Below are 18,677 nucleotides of genomic sequence, written 5' to 3'. Positions count from 1 at the left end.
TCCTCGCTGTGTGAATCGCTGCATTTTTTTTTTAACATTTGCATTACAAAACCAACTACATTTACAAGCTTGTTTAAACACAATCAAATTGCATGGCAGCTCAACTGACAAAGCATTGCATTTACGAGTCCAGAAGAGCACGTGAGTCGACACATGAGCCAAAAGTGTCATAGAACCACCACAAAATAACACTGTAGCTTCAGCAGCAATTTAGTTTTTCATGTCACTTTTGCTTTTTATGACACTATTGGTTAGGTTTAGGTGTAAGTTTAAGGTTTAGGTTAGGGAGGTTAGTTTTGTTGATTTAAAACTCTACAGAGCAATCTTGATTTAAACCTTAAAACCTCATCTGTTTGGGAGAAAATGTAACCCGCTTTTAGTGCTAAACAGTGTATATATTTCACCTCGGAACTGACGTGATACATTTAAGGAACCACATAATATTTTTTTCCAAAAATGCCATCACAGTCACATAATTTTTATGAGTAGTATAGGTCCAGATATGTTTTTCAACTATGTGATTAAATTAAATTCTGACCTCAACACAAGCATTTATTGTGATGTACGCATTAAGAAAATCAAAGGAACTGCAACTTTCACCAAATGTTTGGGGGAAAAAACATCAAGTTGTTATTTCTGTTTATTAATATTGTACTAACTTTTGCAATAGCTGTGAATGATGTCGTTGTTGTTTTTTTCAGTTTCAAGGTTCTCCTGAAATCTGCTCTGGCTCTCCAGAATGAGATTAGCAGAACTAAGGGAGGAATTCTTCCAAATAAGCCTTGGAAAAAGATTTTTCCCTGACTCTTCCTGAGTGCAGCTCAGAACTGCTGACTGTGACTGCTTTTACTAAGTCTAGCTCCAGAGAGGCACAAATGTAGATAAACAGAATGTATAGTGAAATACAGTAGGCAGATCATGTCTGTAAATCCCTTATGCATATGTTACAAGACAGGTTCTTTAATTCAGTTTTGTTTGTTTGTTTGTTTCCTTTCCAAGCTTAAGGTATATAGAGTAGCTGCCATTTTTAAGGTTAAAGTTTTTTTTATAAGGTTAAAAAGTGGAATTCTGGCATGTTCTATACTGACCATGATGCTATTTGCTGTCACATTATAAAGTTATGCCAACAAGCCTGATTCAGCAGTGACATAATCAGAATTGGGATATTATACCTTATACAACATCTTAATTACATCACCTACTCATCTATTTATCCCTATCCTCTTCATCTGCCTCTTCATCCAGCCCCTTTCCCCTTTCCTGACTCTCACGTCCATGTTTTCTCTTTATCCCTATCCCACTATTCCTCCCTCTCATCCCTCTCTTGATCTCTCTCGATTCATGACATCCTCCACGACAAAAGCTTCTCTGTACGTGTCAATGTAAGCCCTGTCTGGTCTCCCCATTAAACAAAGCTCAGTTCTGCTTGTCTCATTATGACGTTCCAAGTTCAATCTGCCCGGCCTCTTTTAGAAGCATGCAGAATGTGTCAACAATTTTAACAAGCACAGGACAATGAAAAGATTATTATATTGATGCCCCAGTAACAGCAGTTAAGTCAATTCTTTCATCTGTTGTTTGTAAACAATCAAAATGTAACTCATCAATCACAAATCATTTAAAATGTTGCTTTTGTGTCGTGGAATATCATGGTATAAGTTATTCTAATTTAAAGGATTTAGAAGCCAACAGTATTTGGTAGATTAATAGTCCCATAAAATCTGGAGCACTTCAAACAGCAATCTGGAGCAATACAAACAGATGGAAAACTAAGTGCTATTGCAGTGTGTATCACTGGCATAAAAGTGCTCTTACTCAGGATCTTCAGAATGCTTTATGGGACAGACAGTTTGCAGCTGTAACTTTAGGGGATTAGCTGATCTCTGTACTGTGCACTTGATGAGCCATTATAAGAGGATACTTTTACATCTTGCTGATTTGGTTTACATCTGCAGGGCTGATGTAACCAAATTTGAGCCCTTGCCAGGCCATCTGCAGGATTGAAACACATTAAATGCACAGGTAAATTGCCAGCGGTGCTTTTTTTTTTACAAGCCATGCAATGAAAGACAGAGACTGAGATATCACTCTTATAAAGAAATGTTCTGCAACGGTTCTTCTTCTTTGGTCCTTAGAACTAATCAAGAACCATTTGATGTCTTTATAAACTGTCAGAAAAACTTTGCAAAAATTTTACCTTTAGAGGTACAACAGCTTGTTACTGGGGCCCTCAAAGGTACACCCTTTGTATGTTAATCGGAACATTTTTGTCACGAAAGGGTACATATTAGTACAATCTTTTTTTTTTTTAATTTGGAATGCCCAATGTGATTTTAAGTCCTCATGGTCATGTAGTGATTTGCCTCAATCTGGGTGGCGGAGGATGAATCTCAGTTGCCTCTGCGTCTGAGACCGTCAACTCGCACATCTTATCACGTGGCTTGTTGAGCATGCCGCCACGGAGACATAGCACGTGTGGAGGCTTCATGCCATCCACCGCGGCATCTACACTCAACTCACCACACGCCCCACTGAGAACGAACCACATTATAGTCACCACGAGGAGGTTACCCCATGTGACTACCCTCCCTAGCAACTGGGCCAATTTGGTTGCTTAGGAGACCTGGCTGGAGTCACTCAGCATGCCCTGGGATTTGAACTAGTGAGCTAGCGAACTCCAGGGGTGGTAGCCAGCATCTTTACCACTGAGCTACCCAGGCCCCCCATATTAGTACAATCTTAAGAAAAATGGTTCTAAATAGTACCTAATCAGGGTTCCTGGTTTGTAACAATAGCAGAACCCTTTTTGGTGCTAAATAGAACCTTTTTTGAAAGGTTCCATTAAGAACCATGCTTTGAAAAGTGTTATATAGAAAGCCTGGAGTTTTTTTTTTTATTATTTTTTTTTTATTATTATTATTTATCTACTTTTTCTAATAAAATGCACACTTTTAAGATGTTTTAGTAAAAAAAAAAAAAAAAGAAAAGAAAAGAAAAAGAAACTGTAAGGAATCAATTAAGTACTTTTATTTACCATTTCTTGAAATATATGTATAAAATATAATGTAACAATGTATTTAAATTTAATATATTTAGACTTATAATTATTAGCTGAATAAATCTAGTAGAACAGTGTATCAAAACAACACATCAGTTGCATAAATATGTGAAATAGACAATACATTTATAAATTACTTTCACAGATGAATGTTAAATAACTGCTTCAACATTAGTTAAACAACAGTAAAAGATTAGGAGTGAACACATTCATAAAAACATCTGGATATCACTTAACAAATATAAGAACTAACAAATACATATTGAAGTGTCTTATCTGTCACTAAAAGGTACATATTAGTACCTTAAACTGTAAAGAAGATAAAGTGGGTGTACCTTTGAGGTTACTGCCCCAGTGACAAGCTGTTGTACCCCTAAAGATAACATTTATTTTTTTATTTTTTTTTTTGACAGTGTAGGGTTCTTGAATTGGCTATCTGTATCTTTGAAGATTAAAATAGTTCATGATGTTCCATTATAGGTTCTTCAGATTAAAGTATTGGTTTATGGGTTCTTTAAAGCACCAGATGGTTTTCTAAAGAACTAAATAGAAAGTTGTTTAAGAGAATAGTGACAAAATGCAATCTCTCATCCATCAGAAATTATTTGTAGCAAAGGTACTTAACCATTGGAAATTTACAGTATCTCTGTACCCCTAGCATATTAGTAATAGCCAGCAGCCATTACTTGTAATTAGACAAGCCAGCAATTTACAGTACATGTTACTGGACAAAGGATGATTTTTTCAATGTTTAAATACTTTTTCTTACCCAGTATGCAGAGACAGCTCTAAATGAGCAATTTGTAGGTAATTCAGTGCAAAAACCAGAGTCTTATTCACTAGCCAGCCACAATCTATTTTAAGTATGCAAAATCAGCTCTGAAACTACACTGCGCTCCATTATTTAAATTAAGTAATTGTCATTGCTTTCCGTGCAAACACGCCTCCTTTCTATGTAAATAAGGCTAATTATAGATTGTGCTTCATTGACCAAAATTGCCAGGCGCAATTTCCATTGCTCTATTACCGCCAGATGAAAGCAGCCGGTAAAATTATTTTTATTTAAAAGAAATGTTTTTGTACATTACAATCGATCAAATCAACAGTAATTCATCAAATAATGATCAAATGATAGAAAAGAGCATTATAACCTGGCATCTATCCAGGCTTTCGGCATGTTAAAGAGATGATTCAGGTGTCTGAATCACAGTAGTCAGTGATGCTGTACAGTCCCGGCAGAGTGTGTCAGATCATGGTGGTCTGCTGCAACCTCTGCTACATAGTGCTCTGAATCGGTACACAAGATCAGAATTGCAGATGCAAATTGCATTCAGCAGCTATTTTGTGGCCGTGTTTGCGCCATTGCCAGATCTGCGTAATTTTTTGAGTGAATCGGGCGCTAAACCAGCGCAGACAGAGCATGCAAATATCTAAACATTGCTCTGTTTCTTTAAGCATCCCGACCAACCTGACACAGCAACATTGGCTTAACGTTTGGGGCGGTACTATCTGTTTGTTCAACCAATGAAAGACTAGAGGGAGTTTTCGGGGAACCTGTTTGAAAAACCGTTTGGTGATGCTAGTGGCATAGAAATTACTAACTTCAGCTTTAAAGAAAAGAGATAGGAAAACAAACAGCACTTAGCCCACAAGCTGCGGCAAATGCACACACAAAGAACCTCAACCGCAAGAGAAAAGCAAGCTTTAAAGCCAAAGCTTTAACTGTGCTAGCGTTGTGCTGGTTGGAGGGGGAATTTAACCAGCAATAATTTTGTAATGAGAGCAGATTAGATTTAGCCCAGAGAAGGTTAGCAGCGGACGACATACTGGAACCTTCTTTTTGTGTGTGACCAGACTGTAAAAACATAAACAAGTTTTGGTGTGAACAGCTTTTTGAGTCACAGTTTCACAACAATGTGCTATTGGCATTGAAATGCAAGCCAAGATAAAAAGGGGACATGTTGTTCAAAGACCATGGACAGATCTCACAGGTTTAACATAATTCAGTGGCTGTAAAATGTGTGCCATAGTGATAAAATAATTGATTCTCCTTCAGAAACAACCAAGAAAAACATTTTGTGCTGGACAGTTTGAGAAGTGACAAATGGGTAATCAATAATACAATCTTTCAAGGAAACATGTGACAAGTAAATGCTTTGATATGTTACATAAGAGGTTCTTAAAATTAATTATTAATTCTCTGTTTAAATATCTGCACTTCTGTTAACCTCTTAAAATAACATCTGACTGTATTAAACAGCTGGTCTGCAAAATCAAATAGCCTATCACAAATCTTTCAATGTCCCTTGCAAAATGATGCTCTAGGAAGACTGTTTTCATTTAATACCAGGAGACATGATTCTTATTCAACTGTTTTATTTCCATGGCCCTTTTATTTGGGAGGGGGGGGGGGGGCAATGCATGCTCAGCAACATAAATGCAATGGCATTTTTTTTCTGACAAAAAGGGGAAAAGTGTATATATATATATATATATATATATATATATATATATATATATATATATATATATATATATATATATATATACACAGGGTTGGGGAGTAACGAAATACAAGTAATGGGAATACGTATTTAAGATACAAAATATAAGTACCTATATTCCACTACAGTTACAATTTAAATCATTGGTAATTAGAATACAGTTACATTCAATAAGTATTTTGATTACTGAAGAGATTACTTTGCATTTTATTGTCATTTGTTTCATTTAATATTTAGTCCTTTCAGATGGAAAACATTTATACATATAAATGATGCGATCCAAAGTGCATTTGAACAGCGGTGAAACACTTTCTTATGATGTGTTACATTCATACGAGCAGACAGTGAAGTTTGAAGTAAGTTTGAAGTAAGTTTGGAGCAGAAGAAATAGAAATAAACCTTGTGTAAACTGTCAGCTTTACGCTAAGCTAAAATGCTATTTCTAGCCATTTTACATGCACATGTTACCAGACATTATCATAATTTTTTTATCAAGAAAATTCACATTGGATCATAATTTCTTTTTTCTAGAAAGATCTTTGATATTAGGGCAAAAATCATATTTTTTGATAATAACTTTTGTATTGTTTTCCTGTAAAAATATCTAAAAATCCTTAAAACAAGATCAATTAGATTTATCTTGTTTTAGAAACAACACTGCATAAGATATTTAGGTTTTTCAGAGAATGTATTTTTAACATGTGTATTTTGTCTTACTGTACTGGCAGAGTTTTTATAGTCAAAACAAGTGAAAAAATCTACCAGTGCTGAAGAAGTAATCCAAAGTATTTAGAGTACGTTACTGACCTTGAGTAATCTAACGAAACACGTTACAAATTACATTTTACAGCATGTATTCTGTAATCTGTAGAGGAATACATTTCAAGAGTAACCCTCCCAACCCTGTATATATATACATATATATATATATATATATATATATATATATATATATAAACTTTAAAATCTTTAATATGTTTGTGTGTGTGTGTGGGTGGGTTTGGGTGGTTTACGAGGACATTTTTTAGGTTACAAACTGGTAATTACAAGGGTATTATGCTATAAATGTGGTTTATGAGGACATCTCTAGTGTCCCCATAATTAAAATTGCTTAAAAAACATACTAAACAATGTTTTATTGAAAATGTTAAAATGCAGAACGTTTTTTGTGAGGGTTAGGTTTAAGGGATAGAATCTATAGATTGTACAGTATAAAAATCATTATGTCTATGGAGAGTCCTCATAAGGATAGCCGCACCAACATGTGTGTGTGTGTGTGTGTGTGTGTGTGTGTGTGTGTGCTGTTTATTACCTCCAGCATAGGCAGATCGGGGTCCAAATGTGTAAAACTATTTAAGACCACCGGACATCCATCTCCGGGCGCGATTTCCATCTTCACCCCATCCCAAATGTTTTTAATTCTCCATGTGCTCGCGTCAAACAGCTCGTCCAGGGCCATCGGCTTGACTCCCAGGGCGTACGACTGTATTCCCATAACGTAGACCATTACTGAACGACTGTCACTTGTAACTGTTTACGTTGTACTATTTCATGATAAATCCCATGTTGTCAACTATCATACTTTGCTGTTGCAACGAATGTTTGCCTATTGGTATGGGTGAAGAAGAGAAGGGAATACCCACTAGGCCCCGCCCTCACTCAAAGTTAGACCGCCCCGACCCCTCCCTTGGCCCCGCCCCTATATGACTAACCTTGATGTCAGGTTCCGGGAAACGCAGCTGTATTCTCCTAAAAACATCATTTAAATAGCTTGAGTGTAACTACACAGGCCATGAATGAACGGATGCATTCACTGACAATCATGTGCCCTCGATGTTGCATTGGCTACATCATAATCCAGAATTAAACCTAACTAATAAAAGTATTCTTGCACAAATAAGACGATCTGCCAAAATGTATACAAAAATAAAAATAAATAAATAAAATAAAAATTAACAGTTTATGTGGTAATGTCACCTGGTCAACTACAAAGCTACCAACAGCTAAGCTTTGTAACAACAGCACACAACTGATGTTATTCCCAAATACTGTTTATAATAACCAAAGAGAAATGCTATGATATGCTTTACACTTAAGGCAAAATGATAAAGATGCGAAGCAAAATTCAAACTTAAACCTAGCTGATTTTTTCAGTGCCTCAGTGTGACACATATCTTGACACACATTACAATAATAGTTTCCCACTTCTCTTCCTAAACCATCTTATTTGGGACAGCTAGATTGCACATAAATAAGCTAAATGGTAGGTTATTCATTTTTCAACCTCAAATATTTTGAGCAACAAGACTCTAGATACCACAACCAGAAAACAACCCCTGCCATTGCAGTTCCCATTCAAACCAAGCTGATGGCGCCCTCTGTTGGAAGAGGCTGGTCGCTACTCTTCTGGGATGACTGCAACAACTGACGCAAAGCTCAGAGGGAAACTCAAACCCTTCAGAGTGTTGTTGCCATAAGAAAGAGCAACAGCTGTGTGTGGCACCTGTTTTGAATGATGGTGTTTTCCCAAAGTAAACCTCTCCCTGAGGTATAAACATAATGATGAAACCATAAGTAAATGTGACAAGAAGACATCTGTCTAAGTGAATGGAAACTCTCTATTCGGGGGGGAATACTGATAATTCACCATTGTCACACATAAAATCAACGTGATATAGTGATTTGTATATACATATTATAGTAATAATATTTGTCTTGCAATAAACATATCCTGTGATACTAACGTATATAGATATGAAATAATCATACAAATATGATTGACAACATTTGTGGTATAATATTTAAATATATATATATATATATATATATATATATATATATATATATATATATATATATATATATATATATATATATATGTTATTATTTAAAAAAAAAAAAATGTAATCTGGGTTACTGTGAGGCACTCACAGTGGAAGTGAATGTGGCCAATCCATAAAAATACTCCATAAGTATAGCCACAAGAGTGTGTTGACATGATTTTACTGTGATAAAATCCATTACTAACTTTTTCTGTGTAAAGTTATTTTATGCCATGACGATGTAATCTCAACAGACCTCAAAACCCTAAAACGACTATAAAAATGGCGCTTTAAACAACTTTACAGCTTAAATAATACATGTGTTTTAACAGAAGAATTTATGTGTTTTTATAAAATTATAAGCTTCACATTCGTGCCTTTAAACCCTCCAGAATTTGGCCCCATTCACTTCCACTGTAAGTGCCTCACTGTAACCTCGATTTTTGCTCTCTTTTTTCTTTTTCTTTTTAGAAAAGGAGGGGCAAGTCAATTTTATTATTATTATTATATGCTGTCAATTGAACTTAACTTGTATTGAAACAGGAAAATGTGCATGATATCTCAAAGAAAAACTTTTTTTTTTCTTCAGAATGTAATAACATTCTCATCTTCTTTGTCATCTGGCTTCAATAATCTTTCTTACTTTTTCAAATGATTTCCTTTGACTTTTTCTGCTCATCCCCCCTCCTTCCTCCTGGCTCTATTCTGGTACGTAATGCCTACTTTTTAAAATCCAAGCAATGGATGAAATCACATTATGGATGCAGAATGGGTTGTAAACATGGTTTCACACTGACTTTAAGTGTTTTTTATTAGTATAATGTCTCTATGTTATAATTACAATTACAGTAGTTACATTTAATAAAACTGTTAATCTAAACTAACCTAAAATCTAAATTATATTGACCCAGTTGTATAATAAATGATGTCTAATAATTATTTTAAAATATTATAATATAGAGGTTAAGTATATTTTTGGGTTTAATTACAAAGATAATACACCATTCCAAAAGCTTGGAATTGTTGCAACATGTACATTCAAGCTAAGATTATCTCTGACCCAGCTGGAGCTCAATTGCACAACCACTATTTGTCATACACTCTGCTGAGATTGATAACAGTTTGTTGTTCTCTTACAGCGCCAGCATGGTTTATAATTCTCTGGAGACAATTTGCTCACTTTCTCCTCTTTCCCAGACACACAGCGTCAAAGTAAGTTAAACCAGGTGATCATGGGGTCTGATCTGGAAACTGTTTCCACTTTCCATTCCCACTTAAAACAGGGCTCCCTACTGTTAAGAATCAAGGCCATCAGAGTTCCCGAATAAGTGTAACAGCAAACAGTGTTCACCTTGAACCCTATCTCCTCTCCAAATAAGCCTGTGTCAACCTCTAGACTCTAGAGAAAGGACAGATGTACTTTGAGTGTAAACAACTGAAATCAGGATAAATCTAGTGGTTCTCCAAACAAAATAATCTTGTGCATGCTCATAATTTCAACTAGATAGAAAATAACCCAAAGGCCTCTACTTTGGGGCAAATCAATACATTTTTTTATTGACTTTTAAGTGCCTACAACTTCAATAAAGCGACAGTTCTAAGGGATGACTTGTAACATGTCTAAAAAAATAAAATAAAATAAAAAAAAATTGTGGAGTTTTCAAAATCACCCAGAGCAGGATAAGCTATAATCTTCAGGCAGTGGAAAGCACCTTAAATATACTATCACAGCCAAGAATGCTTAAAGGAGGAGGAAGTAACTTGTCACTCATTGCCATTCATTCACTCCCACATAAAAGAAGCTTATCTGCCCTCAGGACATATACAACACTTTTTGCAATGTCCATCCATGATGTGATTTGATCTTGGAACACATTTCTTTGGTAACAACCCACTTTTTTCCAAATGAAATCTCTTTGCATGCTCCAGGAACTGAGATTAATATAATTTATAATGCCTGTTTAATGCATTTGTGTGCAATCCCAGAGGCTGTAAAAATGATAAATAATAAAATCTGGATGGGCTTGCTAAAGATACACTTGAGCAAACCTATCCACTCCACAAATAAAAGAACTTTTAATAAACATGAAAATTCAAATAATAAATAAAACTGAGGTAATGGCTTATTTTACATCAGATCTAGTGATAGCTAACTTGATCTGGTAATACTAGATAAATGTGAACTCAAATAAGCAGTAAATCAGATAACATAAGTAAGGGGTCTCTCTTACCTGTTCTCTTGCCTCTAAATCTGCCAAATCAATGTATGGATCTTCATTCTCGCACACACAACCCAAGCCGCACCAACGTGTCAGTTGAACAAGTTGATCAATCCTGTGTTTCCAACGCATAACCCTCTCAACTGGTACCTTGCTTAATAAACTGTAACATATCCTGTGACAGATATGACTCAAAATTCTCCACCACCATTCGCTGACCCCAAAACACTGCCCTCTCTGTTGACTCAAACAGCTGTATCAATACGCAGGGAACACAGCAACACAACTCTCTTACTCTATTAACTTTGTTAACTGTCTCTCACTACAGACCTAAATGTTTGGTGAGGTTTTTGTGTTTAGCATTTCTATTAACACCCTCAGCATTTGAGTGTACTTTAACAGAATGATTCGCAACAATATGATGCACTTCCCGCTCTGGGAATTTGGTAGAATTCCCACACAAAACGAAATTACAAGGAAACCTGTATGACAGCTTTCTGTTCTCACAAGAAATCAAAACATCGTTCTGAGGCACATTTGAAAAAGCAATTTCCGGTTCATTGTCACAGCAACAAAAACAAAACAAAACAAAAAAATTCTATCAAAAAGAAGAAACATTTAATTTACATAATTTTAAATATTTTCATTTCTCTAAATAGCACTGTCTTATTCAAATCTTCAATAATTCCAAAAATACTGTGTATACTACAGTCAATAAAATGTTTATCTATTTTAAGGCTAAAATGTACAAAAGTACAGTAATTGTAATGGTAAAAGACTGTAAAAATGCTACAGTTAAAAAAAGTAAACTGGTTAACGAGTGGGTACCATAAAATGTACGTTAAATGTTTTTATATATATTTCATGTAAAAAGTATGGTTTTACCATATAATTAACAGTTAAAATGTATATCATGTTTAACAAGAGAGTACATGTACTTTTCATTGTAAATTATTGTTATGATTATGGTAAAAAACAGTAATCGAGCATTCCCAGAATTCCCTGTGTGACCCATTACATTTCATTATATTTTATGGGAATAGTTATGTTTCTTCTTATTTTTAATATCAGTTATGTACATTGGGGTGTTCTGTGTTATATTTGATGTAGTTTAGTTAATGTTTACTGCATCATTTTAATTTCACATGTGTTACCCTGATGGTGTTTAGTGTTTGTGTGAGTGACACTGAGCACTGTCCTTACATGTTTATTGGTCAGTGCTCCTGGAAGGGCCACTACTGATGAACTTCATGTCATCATGTGCCCTTCTGTAATTACTATGGTGATTAACAATACATTATAAAGTGAAAAGCAGATTTTTACAGTTTCGGAAGGTTAATATATTAAGTTTATCATTTAATAATATAAACAACGGTAAAAACAACAGTTTCAAACTGTCAAATTCACAGGTTGTCCTGTAAAGTTGTTTACATTTTTATTGTATTTTTTAAATAATTATTCTGGCAACCACAGCTGCTAGGTTTTTTTTTTTGTATTTTTATTTTGTTTTATTTTTATTTTATTTTTTTTGTGTGTGTGTGTGTGTGTGTGTAAAAACAACAGGATGTTTTTTTTAGTTTTTTTTTTACAGTGTATTAACACATCTGTAACACACACACACACACTCTCACACACTCACACATACAGGTGGGTATTGATGTTCAAGAGGCTGAAGTTTAAAGATGTCAGCCTATGTGGCTTAACACTATGATGTGGTTATAACAGACTATTGTGAAAGAGACCTAGAAATTGAAGCTCTCAGTAGAAGCACAAGTTGTGCAATCCCACTGAAAAACAACAACTTTAAGCACACTAAAAAAAAGTGGTAACCTGCCATTGTTAACCCAAGGATCTATTTCTACTTGATCTAACCCATAAAAATGACTTTTATTAGTGCAACCTAACATGTTAGGATGATTTAGTCAGATTAAAGAACATTTTTTGACTAGAATAAAAACGAGTTAATTTAGATGTTATCATAAATTACCTGACAAAACATTTTTTACAGTATATTTGTGAAGACATAACACTGCACATCTTCTCAGAAACAGGGCAGCAAAAAGAAACTTAATTCACTGCCAGAATGTAGTCTGTAAACCTCAGTCTCCCAGTCAGGGAGTGCTAACACTTTCCTTTCTTGACTGCCACAGAAACAACATTATGTGGCTCAGATTACCATTCGAAGGTGCTTCGACACTCAGAACTTGGATTCAAAAGTGCTTTCTCCTTATGGGGCCACAAGAGAAACTATTTCAATACCCCTGTCCCTGTGACACTGACTGAATGTGACAACTGCCTGGTCATTCATAAAATGTTTGTATCAGTGATGCGAATGTTAATATCTGTTTAAACATTTGTAATGTATTTATTGTTTTACAATTTCTTATAATGCATTTGAAGTGGAGCTGTCAATCAATTACATTTTTTAAATCAAATTAATCACACATATCAATATTTGTTGAGAAAGGCTCCAGATAAAAATAATTCAATATATAATGATTTAAAAATTCTAAATAATTATATATAACTATAAATAGAATGTATAACAAATATAACTCAGATAAATAAAATATGCATAATTATAGCAGACAAGTAAAGCATTGATTAGGCAATACAAAAAGTTGCTTTAGGAGCCAATATATTGTTTATTTCCATATTATTGAACAAGCCTATCACTGGCCTTCAATCCACAGTTAAACGTAGTTTGAAACTTAGAAAAACACATCTTTAGACCCCTGCATTCGGAGTTTCATTTACAGCCTTTTAAAAAAAGGTGGTACTTTAAGCGTGAATTGCTTCGATGTTAGGAAAATTCCTTATACTGTCAGGGGGATGATTAATAGACTTTATTCATGCTAGCACCATCTTTGATTTCTAATGGGAATGATCAAGAGGCTGTGAGGGACAGACTTACAGTCTCTTCAATGGGTTGTACTGCTGTTTAAAGTGTTTTTGGATCATTCCGCGGATAAAACATTGATAATATATCTGTACAAAAACATTCTGTATACAAAAAACTCCATACAGCAGGAGTTGTGGAAAATCAGATGTGATTTAGGAGCTTTATATCATTTATGCCATTGAAGAGACAGTAAGTCTTTCCCTCACAGCCTCCTTATCATTCCCATTAAAAACCAAAGATGGCGCTAACGTGAATAAGGTCTATTGCATAACATTTTTAACTAGTAATTTTTTATGTAATTAATCAAACTGAATTAACTCATTAAATTGACAGCCCTACGCTGTAAAACAAATTCTGTTAAATTTACAGTAAAAAAAAAAATACTGTGACCATGTTTCAGACATTACGTGATGTCAATTTGATGCCTGTGTATTTACGGTTCACTACCATTTATAATATTAAATAACATAAACTTAATGTACTAACCTTTTGGAAATATAAAAATTTACTTTTCACTTTAAAATATATTGTTAAACACTGTAGTAACTACAACAGGCCACACAATGACTTAAAGGGGTCATGACATGAGGAATCAAATTTTCCTTGATATTTTGACATATTAGAGGTCAGTGCATAAAACCAAGTTTTAGAACTGAAAACTTCCTTCTTAATGGAAAAAGAGCATTTATTTAAACCAAGCTCCTGAAATGGCTCATTTGTAATTTGTGGAACTTGTGACATCACAAGGACCAAATACATCTGCATAATGACTGCCTCTTCAGCAAGACATCAATGCCTGTTTTTCATTATTGCACCCTTGGCCCTGCCCACTGGTGCTCAGTCAGTCACAGTGAAGAGGAGAGAAGGCCTGTCATGGGAGATTCATCTACACCAAAGGGGACTTACACAGGACACCTTCATGTGCTTATCTGGATTTAAATGTTTTTCTACACAAACATGCACTAGATGAACGGCTTTGAGCATGATCATGCATCTCGCACCACTGTTTTGAAGGCATCGTGGACTGTTTTTGCCCTCATCTGTGCTATTTATAATTATTGGTCTTTTGTAAACATGCACTAAATCGAAGTCTTTGATCATTTTGATGTGTTTGCATCGCGTTTTAAGAGCGGTGCATGCGCAACTTTTAAAAATGCGTCTCATTCTGCTGCTGCTACTGACTGGGAGAAACACATGCCATTCTGTGCGTAAACAAACACGGAAGATGTGAGATGTCACTCATGTGAAGACCCAACATCACAGTGGATTGTATTACGTTTGCATATTCAGAATATTTCAGCATGGACTGTATGTGTTTTCGGCTCGTATCAGCGTGGATTGCTAGTGAACCAGTCACAATATTTCATGCTTTGCAAAGGAACTGTTATTGAAAGATGGGGCAGTTAAAACACTACTGGACCCCAAAAACGTGAGTAGCAGTTTCATTCATGAATGTTTCAAATGTCATGACTGTTTTTATAGTTGCTGTGCTTGAGTAAACAGTTTGTTACATTCAGATGAAATGTGTTGGGTGTACGTTATGTGTTAACCCTGAAATGTACAGTAGTTTTATAAATTATAATGTGAAGCTTGTTCATTTTCTTCCAATTTTGACTGTTTTAGTGAAAAAAAAAAAAAAAAAACTATACTAACATTATAAGTGGACCATAGGGAAGAGTGACCCATTCAGGAACAATGACTAATACATATGTAGAGACAAACACAAAACAAAATCAGGGTAACACATATGACACTAAAATAATGTAAAAAACATTAACTTAACTACATAAAATATAGAACACCCCAATGTACATAACTGATATCAAAAATAAGAAGGAATATTACTATTTCCATAAAATATAATCAACTGTGATCAGTCACGTAGGGACTTCTGGGAACGCCCGTGTGACACCAGGTCAGGGTTCGTGTGGGGAAATGAGGAGACGGGGAGCAGTGACACGCTTCAGGTAAGGCTTTTATTTTCTTTGCCTTCGTGTGCAGCGTATGCACTCTTTTAAATGTTTTCACTCAGTTCAATAATCCACACTCTCAAAATAAACATAAACTTCTTCACAAATACTCAATAGATTCAACAATCAGTGTAAACGGATGGCAACGCTGCACACTCGTTCTCTCCCTCTCTTCTCTGTTCAGCTGTTTTTAAGGGCTCTCTCCGCTATCACTGTAATGAGAAACAGCTGTTAGAAGTCATGTCATCTAGCTTGAGGAGCCACACCACTCCCTCTCTCCCGCAAACAGACACACGACCACGCCCCCATCACCACAGCCTGATTATTGTCTTTCAGCCTCATTTTAACAATAGTTTACAGTGAAAGCACATGAATTCTCTTATGAAACACAATGTACATATTTACCATTAATTATATGTAGCCGGTGGGTTGAAAATAATCACACAGTGACAGGATACAAAATTGTTTATTGGCTGGTTTTATTTGACGGCTGTTATAAAAGATAAAAAAAAAAAAAAACCAGCAGTTGATAGGCCGTATAAAAAAAAAGAATAAAGAAAAATAAAAAATTAAATACGGTATTAAAACACAGTAGTGAAACACAGTTTTTTTTTTTAAATACGGTAGAGGCCATTCCTCGCATGTGCACCAAAACGTGGTCAAACGCCACATGCAATCGATATACATCCTTCAGAAATGATCTATAACAAACACTCAATTTTAACATACGATTCTTCTGAACTCATATTTAATGCAGTTTATAAGCATCTGTAATGCATGTGTAAAATTTGATATTTACCCAAGAAATCGTAACCAATGAACAAAACCGGGAGCTCTCTTGCACAACTTATGTTCTCAGGTCTCTAATCAGCACACATGCGCAAAGAAGGTGTCGCAAAACTTCGGTTCTTAAACGGGCCACGTCCAATTTATGTCTAGAGCACAAAATTTCTCCACTTGGCTACATATGTGCTAAAATCATACTTTTTACATCTAAGGGGAATGACAAGGCTTTGTGTTTGTGTACATACCATGAGTCCAAGATGAATTGAATTCAGTTCAGTACAGATCATGTTCATTGACAAAAAACATATGACTTACTAAAGAATTGTAGCCTTTTATAAGCATTACATGAATATTTATTTAAAGAAATCCTAAACTGCATTGCTCCACAGGGCCAACAGTGGATTACTTCAATTTCAAGATGAATCATAAAACTTCATCCAGTTACAGTGCAATGCTGACATTGACTAATATAATATGCTATAAAAGGAGGGCTTGGTGACCTGCATGCATACTCGCACCTGCAAAAATGCTTACACATAAAGACACCTACTACTTAGCAAAAGTAGAACATCAAACTTAAACATCTCTGGCCAAAATGCGCCATTGAAATAAGAAAAAAACTCTTGATAGCCACAAGGCAGCATAGCAACAACATCCTGTTCGGCATGCCAAAAGCAGAACTCACTATTGATTGCAAAACATTCACAACTAACGAAGTGGATCCAACTCCAGACACTATTATCAATGCGTTGTGACTTGCTCAATTGTGAGTAAAAGGCGAGCAGCACTGACATGCTTTTAGCATAAAACCTAGGGAGGAAACGTTCCACAGAGAACTAAGTTAAACTTGTTTTAATCAAACCAGCCGAATAGAGCCGATGCATGAGTTTATACTTCAGCACTACAGTCTTAAATGGATGCATGCATAGATACAACAGGCACCAGGTGAATCAGGATGCAAAGCAGATCTCTTACCAGATCATCCAGGATGGAGACAGGGAAATCAAACATGCACATCTTCACAGGCTGAGCCAGAGCTTTCTGCAGGCTGAAAACAGATTTATGCTCCATCTTCCCTGATGGAGAGAGTGCAGGCTGCTGCCCAGGAGCCTGCTTCATATTAGGGAATGCTGCTCTCCTTCCTCTGCACTCATTGATACTCGACTCCCTCCCTCTCTCGCTCTCCCTTTAAATCGTTCCCCTTCCAGAGTGAGTCTACACACACTCTTGTTCTCTTTTTTACATGCACACAAACACATTCAAACTCACCTCCTTCTCACCCTCTATATTTCTCTGTACTAGTTACATCACAAACAGAAACTTACTGGTGTTGTCACTCACAGTTCCTGCTGCTGTCTACTTCTGCTGCCTAAGGAAATCTGAACAACGATGAACTTGCACAGTCTTTTTCAATGCCTGTCTCTCTCTAACAACCCCCGAACCATGTAAACAACCACGCCTATACACGCAATGTAGGTATGCATCAAGGTATCTCACTTTAATATGCAGGTGTCTCTGCAGAACGCTGGACTCCTGGCAGTACGCTACTGTCTGTCTGAGCTCACACAATTCTCTCTTCACAGCTCTGTCACAGATCCCCCTCCCCAAGCCACCTGACCATGACATTCAGTCCATAGCTATTAGTCACGCTCCTGTTTAACAGCTCACAATCCATGTGAACAGGCTCATCAACACTCCCACAAAGATATACGTACGTTTGCGTGACCAGTAAGTGGAAACAATGTAGCTGCAAGCTCTGCGCCTTGCAGTTTTTGTGAGTTAATATGCATTATGCTGCACTTTCCTCAGCCATGCCCCTTGGAGACACGCTGTTTGTGTATCGTAGAGTGAAAATGTAGGGGAAAGGTGCTCTCCTGGCCTATGAAGGTAAAATAGTGCCTAAATGATTTGCATGCGCAGAGTAAGATTTGTAAAAGCATAAATGAAGTTACAAGTGTGATAGAAAAATCTGCATGCACAGAGTAAGATTTGTGAAAGCATAAATCAAATTGCAAGTGTAAAAATAAATTGCATGCACACAGAGCGTTTTGTAAAAGTGTAAATCAAGAAAAAAAGATTAGCAATACTTTAATGCTTTGCATAAGTGTAATTCATGTGTTGTGAATCTGTAATTGCGTATGAACACAAAATATATTTGTTGTGTATTCTTCTGTTTTTGCATCTAAACATGGCCAAAAACATTACAAACCTGCAATCAGCGATATGCAAGCAAAGAAAGGGTGTCATGAACAGCAAAACGGATTGACCGTGTAGAATCAGTCTGTATGTATAAAATAAACTACTGCAAATATATAAATTACTTGTGTCTGTGGCATAAATATTTTCCAGAAATAATCCGAGATACACTGTTCCGTCTTCCCTTTGTTGCACTCACACAAAAAGAGTTTTGCAAGCG

General features: G+C 35.7%; 1 protein-coding gene across 5 annotated transcripts in view; it reads right to left on the bottom strand.

The window, feature by feature from the left end:
* Positions 1 to 17,953, bottom strand: part of LOC127424165 (ral guanine nucleotide dissociation stimulator-like) — a 34,672-nt gene extending 16,719 nt beyond the window's left edge. Inside the window, exons 1-2 of one of the 5 annotated variants that reach the window (XM_051669115.1) lie at positions 10,616 to 11,446; positions 6,875 to 7,045 (exon numbers count right to left, since the gene is read on the bottom strand). In XM_051669115.1, coding sequence (XP_051525075.1) covers positions 6,875 to 7,045; positions 10,616 to 10,735 — 291 coding nt within the window. In that variant the 5' untranslated portion in view covers positions 10,736 to 11,446. The other 4 variants (XM_051669117.1, XM_051669119.1, XM_051669116.1 and 1 more) reach the window with 4 other exon arrangements.
* Positions 17,954 to 18,677: the final 724 nt, after the last annotated feature.

Source organism: Myxocyprinus asiaticus, chromosome 33, assembly GCF_019703515.2.
Source record: "Myxocyprinus asiaticus isolate MX2 ecotype Aquarium Trade chromosome 33, UBuf_Myxa_2, whole genome shotgun sequence".
In the NCBI taxonomy this organism is placed as follows: domain Eukaryota; kingdom Metazoa; phylum Chordata; class Actinopteri; order Cypriniformes; family Catostomidae; genus Myxocyprinus; species Myxocyprinus asiaticus.
This window is presented reverse-complemented; position numbering and strand designations above follow the sequence as displayed.